Genomic DNA, 10205 nt, shown 5'->3' on the forward strand with positions numbered 1-10205 from the left:
ATTTACCCTAACAATAATAAAAAAATAATTTAATTTCATTAGTAGATTTAATTATAATATTATATTAATAAAAATAATTCTCTTTTACATTAATCATATGAAAATATAATTATCCGTCTGGATATTACACTATAAATACATCAAAATTAAACTAAAAAAATTGTATAGGAGAGTAAACATTGAAACTATATACTGCTCCCCCACTGTTACCCTAATTATAAGTATAGTAACCTTCATCTCATCTTATCTCCACTCATTTTACATCTCTCTCTTTCTCTCTCACTTACTTTTCTGCTTCTATACCCCTCCCCTCTTCCCTCACCTCACTCTGGTCACTGTCTTGTCTTAAATAGGAACCCTAGAACACAAAATAAAAGACCAAGAACAATGAACCCAGGTTAAGTAGTATTATTGCATCAAATTCAATAGACAAAAAGTCAAAAAAACAAAGAAATTAGACCCTCCCTGTTGTTGGATATTATGGATTCATCAATTCAGGAGTTCATGGAGTCATGTAACTCTGACAATAACACCAACAACATAAACAGAAACATAATCAGCAACAATACCAACAATAGCAGCAGCATAGTTGTTGGTGGTGGTGGTTCTTCCCCTTCCGGCGGTGGCTCTTCCAGCACAACCACCACCACGACGAGCACAAGCAGCAGCAGGTATGAGAATCAGAAGAGGCGTGACTGGAACACGTTTGGCCAGTATCTGAAGAATCACCGACCCCCTTTGTCCCTCTCTAGGTGCAGCGGTGCACATGTTCTTGAATTTCTAAGGTATATTATTATATATATTAATATTAACACCCTCTTCTTCTTAATTAACCATGCACCTCTCTCTCTCTCTCTCTCCCTGCAATTTTTATTATTTTTTTGTTTAACGTGTTTGGATTTTTGGACTTTGGAGAGAGACAAGAAAAGAAGAAATTTACATACATGATTGGAATATAAGTTTTTGACCAAGGAATGGTACAAAAGTTCCTAAAAACAGTTCAATAGACAACATACAATTTCTAAGTCTTGAAAACCAAAAACGAACCTTCTTAGTTCATAGCTTTCCCTTAATTTTACTTCTTTTATTAAAAATAATTCCTCAAATTTGGCTAATTTCAGTTTTTCTATGGTTTTATCATATGTACTATGAATATTTAAAAAAAATTACCAGGAAAATAAAAAAAGGCACACGATGATTAAGAATGAAATAACAAAAAATTAATAATAAATTTTATGATTATAAAAGTTTTGGTTTCCACGGTATCCCAAATCGAAAAGTTAATAATTAATCTGTTGCGGATCGAAATCCTATTAAAAAATTTATCGTCTTAGTACATGCAAAAGACAATATTCAAAACTTTTTTTTTTTTTTTGGTTTCTCATGGTATCCCCCAGCCCGGCAGGCCAAGGACTAATCCGCCGCGGTACTGAGCTCTATTTAAGGGTTTGCCGCTGGCCAATGGGTTGCTGCATGCACAAGGCGGGATTCGAACCCCCGACACTTGCTTAAGCGGACTAGTGAGCTAACCACTAGACCAACCCAACTTGGTTACAATATTCAAAACTTTGATACTTGCTTCCCTAGATTATGATTATAAAAGTTTGATATTATATGACTAGAAAAGATATAGAAAGGGAGGGCTAGTGTTGAATTGATTTGATTTGATATGATATGAATATTTCAGGTACTTGGACCAATTTGGAAAGACAAAGGTTCACACACCAATCTGTCCATTTTACGGGCACCCAAACCCGCCGGCGCCATGTCCATGCCCACTCAGGCAAGCTTGGGGAAGTCTTGATGCTCTCATCGGCCGTCTTAGGGCAGCTTTTGAGGAGAACGGAGGGAAGCCTGAAGCCAACCCGTTCGGTGCAAGGGCCGTTAGACTTTACCTTCGCGAAGTTCGAGATCTTCAGTCCAAAGCCAGAGGAATCAGTTATGAGAAGAAGAAGCGCAAGCGTCCACCTCAGCAACATAACCACCATAACCACCACCAACACCAACACCAACAGCAGCAGCAACAACAAACTCTGTCAATGGCTATGCCGTTGATGCCGCTTTTAAATCATCATCATCATCATCACCACCATCATCATCATCAGCTTCCGCCTCCAGGTGCAACCCAATAAGGCCTCTATATCTGTTTGATTTCTCGTGTAATGTAATGTACTCTGATCTTTGCTGTGAAGCGCGCCTTCGTTGAAGCCTCTTCTATAAGGCTTGCCTTCTATCTAAATTATCATCTGCTCTTTGTTTTTCTCTCTAATTCGAACAGTTCAAGCATTTTTCAATTATCAAAAAAAAAAAAAAAAAAAAGAAGCAAATTTTATGATAAAACCTCTTGATCCCTCTCTTTCATCCCTTGATCTCAGTGATACTAGCTAGGTCAGCATGTTTAGGGTTTACTTTTGTTTTTATTTTTTTCCCTTTATTTTAGTTTTCTTTTTTAATTTGACTTTTAACTTATTCAAAATACGGTGTTTCGGTAATTTTAGTTATTAATCTCAATTATAAAATATATATAATTAAGATCTACGACTAAAATTATTAGAATACTGAAAAAATATCTTACATATTTCCGTAAAAATATTATTCCATATAGACTGTTATTGTTGTTGTTTGTGTATGTATGTTGTTTTGTTGTGGCAGAAACAAAAGGTTAAAGAGAGAGAGAGAGATTGACTGATTGAGATCTTTATTAGCTTGTGTTTGGGGCTATGAATTATGATGATGAATCTGCTTTTAAGGAAGAACAGTGTGTGGTACTGGTAAGTAGACTACTAGTGAGAGTACCTGAAAAGTGATGGTGAGAGTGAATGAATGAATATGAAATGAAATCAATGAACGTAGAAGAGGTTCTTCTTCTAATGTTCCATGTGATGAGAAAATTAAAGGAGCCTAAACCACCAACTCTATCACCATCATCATCATCTATGTCAAGCCTAATTTCCAGATTACTATTAAGCCTTCAATCATTCTTACAATTAAGACCTAATTTCTAATACTGTGGAGAAAAAAAAATTCATAATCTATCTTATTTAGTATTTATTAATTATTTTTAAAAAATTAAATATTAAATAAGATAAATTTTTACTTTTTTTTACTAAATATTTTAAAATTTACTTTTATGAGTAAACTATCGGTTTACTTCTTTTAAAAAAATACTAACAATTTAGTTTCTAAAAGATTTAATATGTCTAACAAATTTCCCAAATTTAAATAAACGTTATTGCTTAATATTTATAACAGATTACTAAAGACTAAACTAAAACTAGTGACTACTGACTAGTCACCAAAAGAAAAAAAAAAAAAAACTAAAACTAGTGACTTAGTATACTTTCAATGAGTCTCTAAATTAGGGCCTAAAAGAAGGACGGTGCTATCAAATTAAAACCAATCTATAATTTTCTTGATATTGTTCAAATTGAATTAATTATTTCACTTGTGGAAGCAATTGAATGCCCCAAATAGTTGTTTGAAGATGTGCAGATAGATAGGTCAATATATTTCCGTACATGTTCTTTGTCTACTACATTATTTGCATTATTATGGACTGTTGTGGTCACATAATTATGTTCATTAATTGTGGTTCCATGTCCACTAACTAAATTAGACTAGTAGTCTTTTTCTTAACTTGTTCCTTCTTTTTTTTGTTTCCAAGTTGTCACCTTTTACTGCTTCACTGTCTCCTCAAATTGTGTTTTTTGTGTGGGGAAAGAATGATTAATCATAGTAAGTTTCTGTTTCATTCTGACAATTTTATTTATTTTTCTTTATTTGTTGATTTTTTATTTTATTTTTTATTAGGTTTTCTTTTGTTCAATCAATACTAACTGCTGACCGTTAACCTGGTCAATTTGATTGATGATACTGGCTTCTATAGGCAGTATAGTGCTGTCATTTCAACTGTGAAGGGAAATGACGAAAAAAGGAAAAATCTAATGGCAGACAATGTATTAATTAATTCCTACAAAATTAAACTATTATTATTATTATTATTATTATTATTATTATTATTATTATTATTATTATTATTATTTGTTTTAGGGTAGGAGGATTTCCGAATAATCCAATTAATAAAAATTAATAATAATAATAATAATAATCAATTATTAATTAATCTCATCTGATTTTTGAAGACTTTAAAATCTTATTAAAAATTATTATTATTATTATTATTATTATTATTATTATTATTATTATTATTATTATTATTAGAGTAATATTAAAAAATTTAGTTTTTCAATTAATATCAGCTAGTTTTTAAAAAAATATGTTGTGTAGCATAAAATTTAAATTTTATATCTTCAGAAAAATAAGTTTCATAATTAAAATTAATATCGGTTAATTAACAATTGGTTTTCTATTATTATTATTATTATTATTATTATTATTATTATTATTATTATTATTATTATTATTATTATTATTATTATTATTATTATTATTATCTTTAGGATCGGAGGATTTCTAAATAATCCAATTAATAAAATTAGTAATAATTAATTAATTTCATCTGCTTTTTGAAGACTTCTAAATCTAATTAATCAAAATTTCTCTCAAGGTCATAATACGTCATTAACTAGCTTGTTGTTTCCGTTGCAATTAGGTTATTTGTCCCACTAAAAGAGGAAACTCTTCAATCAAACCACTCACCTTTGAATGTACATAACATTTAGGTATGCTTAAAGTTTGCCCTTGGTTAGAAGAAATCAAGGACAAGAAAGCGCCAATTATGTCTAATTAGTTTTTTCAAGTTGAAAATCAATTTGAGTTTGGTCTAGTGACATATTAGTTCGTTTAAATAAGTATTGGTGGAGACTTTAAATTTTATTTTGTATATATAGTAATTTATTATTATATTTAAATAGAATTTAATCTATAATAAATTAATCTTTAACATAATAGATAAAAAATATTAAGAAAAAAAGAAAACACCTTAAAGCTGATTAGGCTAACTTGTCTTAGCAGGTAAGAGAATAATATAAAAAGGTTCATAATGAATAAAAGGGGAAAAATAAAAGTGATAGATTACAAAGCGCATAGACAAATCGTCAATGGCATAAGAAAATTTTATTAATAATTAATTGAGAGGGGCAAATCTGTTTGATAAAATATGATTAAATTTGGGTAATCTCACTTGTCACTTCCCCTTAAGATTGTTTTACTTTGGCTAAAAAAAGTAAGGATTTTCCGGAATCCCTCTATTCATGAAGAGGCACTTATTGTAATTAACTTAATTTCCCCAAGACGAGAATGCCATATATGACTCAATATAGATAGAGTGACTACATATCGAAGACCAAAACGAAAATAATTTTTCTTTTGGTATTATCTAACAAAAAATTATCGAAATAGTAATTAATTTAGTCACTGATTTTGGTGGTTATTTCTAAAATCTTGGTCACTAAATTATAAATAGCGACTGATTTTCAATCATAGTCACTAAACTAATATCAAACTAGATCCGTCACTAAAAAATTATTGCTAAATTCAAAACTTTTGGTAGTATTTTTAATTGTTCAAAAGGAAAAATAACCTAAAATAGAAAAATTGTATTCTTATACTTATTCTAGTTATCAAACAAATTTTTATATTTACTAACTCTATATTTAAGTCCTAAAAACAGTTTTCAAACACTAATTAAAACAAATTATATATATGTTTTCCCCCCTCACCCTCTTTAGTGATTCTAGTGTGGGGTATGAGACTACCACTGAGATATAGAAGAGGATCTATTCCTTGCTCTAATAATTTAGCTGTATTATTTAGTTATATTATATATTTCATGAAGTTAGACTTTAGGCGGTGTACACATATATACTTTTAAAAAATCGATGTTGTGTCGCTGGACCCTCCCTTATATTTAGTAAATTAAGAACTATACAACTAAAGCATTAGCTTTAGTATGTCATCATTAATTTGTTTATTGATCACTAGGTTGATGCTGTAAACATCGTACTAGATTTGAGGTCCACTTGTTTTATCATTTTTTTAGTGGCGGATTCTCAAATGATTATTCCAACAAACCTAGCTAGCTTCCACTTTGTATACATTGCATGCTCCTTAACAAGCAACTCTCACAAAAATGCCTCCAACCTATACACACTTTAATTATGAAATCCAAATAGCCAACAATCTCTCCAGTCATTAATATATATATAATTGTTTTTTTATTTTTTATTTTTTAAATGCTGATCAAACTGGCATATGATCATATTACCAGAAATTTGATGACTAATTAAACCTAATTTGACAAAATTCCTACCAACATTTGATCATATTATCAGGAACTAGCTAATAATTCAACATAGTCTGTTTGAAATCTCACAATGAAGGAAAGAGTCTTGTAATTAAAAAAAGGGCAAAACACCAAAATAAACCAATGGGAGAATTTTATTACCCAAATCAGCCAAAACCAAAATTTTTTCAGCAATCCACCAACGAGCAAATATATATAATTCGAATCAACTCGATTCGAATTGCAAATGCAAGTAATTCGAAACATCTTGTTTCGAATTACCATTGAAATAAAAAGCATGTAATTCGAATCAAGTAGATTCGAATTAATGGTGGCTAAATCGAATTGAGTCGTATGGAAACGTGACTCAATAGAGTTCAAATCATGTTGATTCGAATTATTCACAAGTTGATTCGAAAGGTAATTCGAATTAAGTTGATTCGAATTACTTGTTAGTTCCCTATATAAGGAGTTGGAACCAAGCTCATTCGAATCACTTTTACTTGTTACTTTGCTTATTTATATTAGTTCCGTTACTTTAAACAACAGACATACAAAGCGTTTGCAACTAAGAAATTTTTTAACCTTACATAACTAAAATTCAAAACATAGTACAGTAGTAAATCAAACAACGCAAAACCAACCCTACCCATCTATCACTGTCCTCCCTGGCTACCTCCGACCTGTGGGCAGCTCCGACGAGTGTGTTCGGGGAGCCGGCATAAGCCGCATCTCTTAGGCCGGTTTGGATCTGCCTCGTCCATGTTCGTTCGAATCCGAGTAGACCTGGGACGACCCTCCCTTGCACGCCTCTTGTTCGGGTCCGGTATTACCGTCGGCCCATCATATGGTGGCCAGAAATCCTCTGGGATTGGAGGTCTGAATCCCATCTGATAAACACTAAAAACGTTACTGAGTCGATAGATTGGGTGGACATAGGAGTGCCAAGTGACTCGTGAGTAAGCACAGCATGCCAGTGCGTGCGGACAAGGGAAATGTAGTGCCTGGAAGTATCCGCAATCACATGTCTGAGATCCGAGTGACACCCTGTAGCTACCAAGGGAGAAAGAACCAGTACGAGTGGTCTCTGCGACCGTGTACTCCGAGTTGTCCCTGTCATACAAAGTAACTGTGAAGCACCTTGCCGTCTTCAAGTTGGCTTCGATACATTTAAAAAGGTGTTGACTGAATTGTTGTCCCGTACCCAGCTGGGCCTCCGCCTCTCTCTCCTTGCGAACAAAAAGTTCGGCCAACCGACCGTACGTTGCTTTAACCAACGAGCATACAGGAAGGTTCCTCACACCCTTGAGGATTGAATTCACACACTCAGATATATTTGTCGTCATGTGACCGAATCTTCGGCCCTCATCGCAATATTGTGTCCACAATGAATACTCAATCCGGTTTGCCCATTCACACATCGCCGGATCTTCCGAGCGAAGAATATCAAACTAGTAATGGAACTTGACCTCCGTCTTAGCATAGGCAGCGTTCACGAGAAGCCTCCTTGCGTCTTTACCCTTGAAGGTGAGGGCGAAATTTGCTGCTATGTGCCGAATGCAGAAAGCTCGGTATGCAGCCGGAGGTAGCCAGCCACCGTCGGGAGCCTCAAGGGTGGCCTTGATGTCGTTATGCCTGTCAGAGATAACGAGCAGACCTGGCTGTGGTGTAACGTGCTGACGGAGGTGGGAGAGAAAAAATGACCAAGACTCAGTATTCTCACCCTCGACTAGCGCGAATGCAACAGGGAGTATGTTGGAGTTTCCGTCCTGTGCAATCGCCACAAGCAGAGTACCCCCATACTTGCCATAGAGATGGGTCCCATCAATACTAACCAACGGCTTGCAATAATGAAATGCCTCGATACATGGTGGGAAAGTCCAGAACAGTCTGTCAAAATAAGTCTGAGATTCGTCCAGCTGTCCCCCAACTCGAACAGGGCTAGTCCGAAGAACTGCAATAGAACCAGGCATTGTCACCTGCACTCCTAACACCCACCGTAGGAGCTCGTTGTAAGACTCATCCCAGTCACCATAAATGAGCGCAACAGCCTTCTGCTTCGCCATCCAGACCCTCCTGTAGGTCGGCCTGAATCCGTAGTGCGACGCAGTCGCATTTAGGAGCACCTTGATGCTAACGGATGCATCAGCTCTAACCATTGGCATAATGAATGCCGATATCACATGATAATCTAAACTCCTGTGATCACTGGAGATAGAGCTAGCGGACAAGTGTGCGGTCCATTGTACCGTTTGACCTCCCATATGTCCTTGCGCTGCCGGAGACTCAGCCGAATCAACCATGTGCACCCATTCCCGAACTCAGAACACTTGCCAATGTAACGGCGATAATCAGACTCCACAACCTTGTACTGTACACCTCGGCGGATGCTGTAAGTCTTCACACTTAACAGGGCATCATCCTTATCCTGAAATTGCTGACCAACTTAAAACTCTGTCATACCAACTGACCCTTCAGCATCTCTAGCGCCAAATCCTACAGCCTCCCCAGGTACCCCCGGCTGCCTCATGGCATCCAAGTCCAAAGATGAAAAATGAGGAGGGTACTACTGTGTGCCAAAGCTAGAGCCACCACCGGCACCGGCAGGCTCACTCGCTCCGATCTCATCGCCACTATCATCAGCAATCATATCCGGCTCGACATCATCGTCCTCTACATCATCAAACAATCCATCTCTAGTCCCAGCCGGTGCAGCACAGTGTACAGAGGTAGGAACAAGTTCCGCTGTTCCAACCTCGTCGCCAATACTGCCGTTGAGATCAACAGCGAACGAAGGGGAGGCAACAGGCGGGGTAGGTGGCTCGTAAGCAGGGACTGAGGAAGATTCAATGGCAGGTCTTGAGCTAGAACCGGCAACCGTCACTAAAGTGTTGGTATTCCGGTTTGAACCCCCCGAGCTGGACACCACATCAACCAGCTTTGCCAACAGCTCCGGTGTCCGAACTTCGGGAAACTGCCGGCGACAAAGAAACATGACCTGCAAGTCCTCATCATTCCCGATCGTGAAACTATCATACTTCACGCTATCTTGGAGCACCATGATTGGAATGCGATAGAAAAACTTATTTACCCTTTTACACCTTCTAGACCAAGTTTTTCCAGTACAGACCTAGCAAGGTCATCATACCTCGTCGTAGAACTCACGATAATACAGAGAGGATCCTTATCGGTGAACTTGACACCTGACCGAGTTTTCCTCTTAATCGATCCTCTGTGGTGATCCAACACTATAAAATTGTCCTCACCAGCCATATGACCCCTCAATGTTGAGAGCAACTCACGTTCATCACATATATATATAGGCCTAGAACACACTAATTCGAAACAACCTAATTCGAACTATATACACATAATTCGAATCAACTGAATTCGAATTAACTAATGCTTTGTTTTCCTTAGTAATTCGAGTTGACCTAATTCGAATTACGTATTGGTCCATTTTGCTACTAGTTCGAATCGACTTAATTCGATTTAATAAAGGATAATTCGAATTTACTTGATTCGAATTACATGCTTTTTATTTCAATGGTAATTCGAAACAAGTTGTTTCGAATTACTTGCATTTGCAATTCGAATCGAGTTGATTCGAATTATATATTTGCTCGTTGGTGGATTGTCGAAAAAATTTTGGTTTTGGCTGATTTGGGTAATAAAATTCTCCCATTGGTTTATTTTGGTGTTTTGCCCTTAAAAAAAATTCTGTAATAGTGAAACTCAAGATCATTGATTAAATTCCGGTAATGTTAGGGAGATAAAAAACTAAAAAAATTTGTCTTATTTAGCATTCACTAATTATTATAATAATTAATGAATGCTAAATAAGATAAATTTTAGATAAATATTTTTATTACCAAATATTTTCGATTAATTAATAACATTGTGAGTAATGAGTAATATCGAATATAAGTATTAGATGAAATAATTAAATTAAAGGTAAATT

General features: G+C 35.4%; 3 protein-coding genes across 3 annotated transcripts; 1 reads left to right on the plus strand and 2 right to left on the minus strand.

The window, feature by feature from the left end:
* The first annotated feature begins 245 nt into the window (after window positions 1-245).
* On the plus strand, window positions 246-2340 carry LOC112738980 (protein LIGHT-DEPENDENT SHORT HYPOCOTYLS 4). The gene is made up of 2 exons (XM_025788948.3): window positions 246-785; window positions 1688-2340. The coding sequence occupies exons 1-2, from the start codon at window positions 481-483 to the stop codon at window positions 2130-2132; spliced, it is 750 nt and encodes a 249-aa protein (XP_025644733.1). The 5' UTR covers window positions 246-480; the 3' UTR covers window positions 2133-2340.
* A 4560-nt stretch (window positions 2341-6900) lies between these two features.
* On the minus strand, window positions 6901-7665 carry LOC114924642 (uncharacterized). The gene has a single exon (XM_029289880.1). The coding sequence runs from the start codon at window positions 7663-7665 to the stop codon at window positions 6901-6903; it is 765 nt and encodes a 254-aa protein (XP_029145713.1).
* Window positions 7666-7695: 30 nt separating this feature from the next.
* LOC112722156 (uncharacterized) lies at window positions 7696-8508 on the minus strand. The gene has a single exon (XM_025773127.1). The coding sequence runs from the start codon at window positions 8506-8508 to the stop codon at window positions 7696-7698; it is 813 nt and encodes a 270-aa protein (XP_025628912.1).
* Between the last annotated feature and the right edge of the window lie 1697 nt (window positions 8509-10205).

Source organism: Arachis hypogaea, chromosome 2 (assembly GCF_003086295.3).
Source record: "Arachis hypogaea cultivar Tifrunner chromosome 2, arahy.Tifrunner.gnm2.J5K5, whole genome shotgun sequence".
In the NCBI taxonomy this organism is placed as follows: Eukaryota; Viridiplantae; Streptophyta; class Magnoliopsida; order Fabales; family Fabaceae; genus Arachis; species Arachis hypogaea.

Bases quoted from the DNA above. Each gene is read 5' to 3' on its own strand.
- LOC114924642 (XM_029289880.1), bottom strand. From the start codon at position 7,665: ATGTGTGAATGGGCAAACCGGATTGAGTATTCATTGTGGACACAATAT.
- LOC112722156 (XM_025773127.1), bottom strand. From the start codon at position 8,508: ATGGGAGGTCAAACGGTACAATGGACCGCACACTTGTCCGCTAGCTCT.
- LOC112738980 (XM_025788948.3), top strand. From the start codon at position 481: ATGGATTCATCAATTCAGGAGTTCATGGAGTCATGTAACTCTGACAAT. The intron at 786-1,687 runs GTATATTATTAT...TGAATATTTCAG, and splicing joins CATGTTCTTGAATTTCTAAG to GTACTTGGACCAATTTGGAA.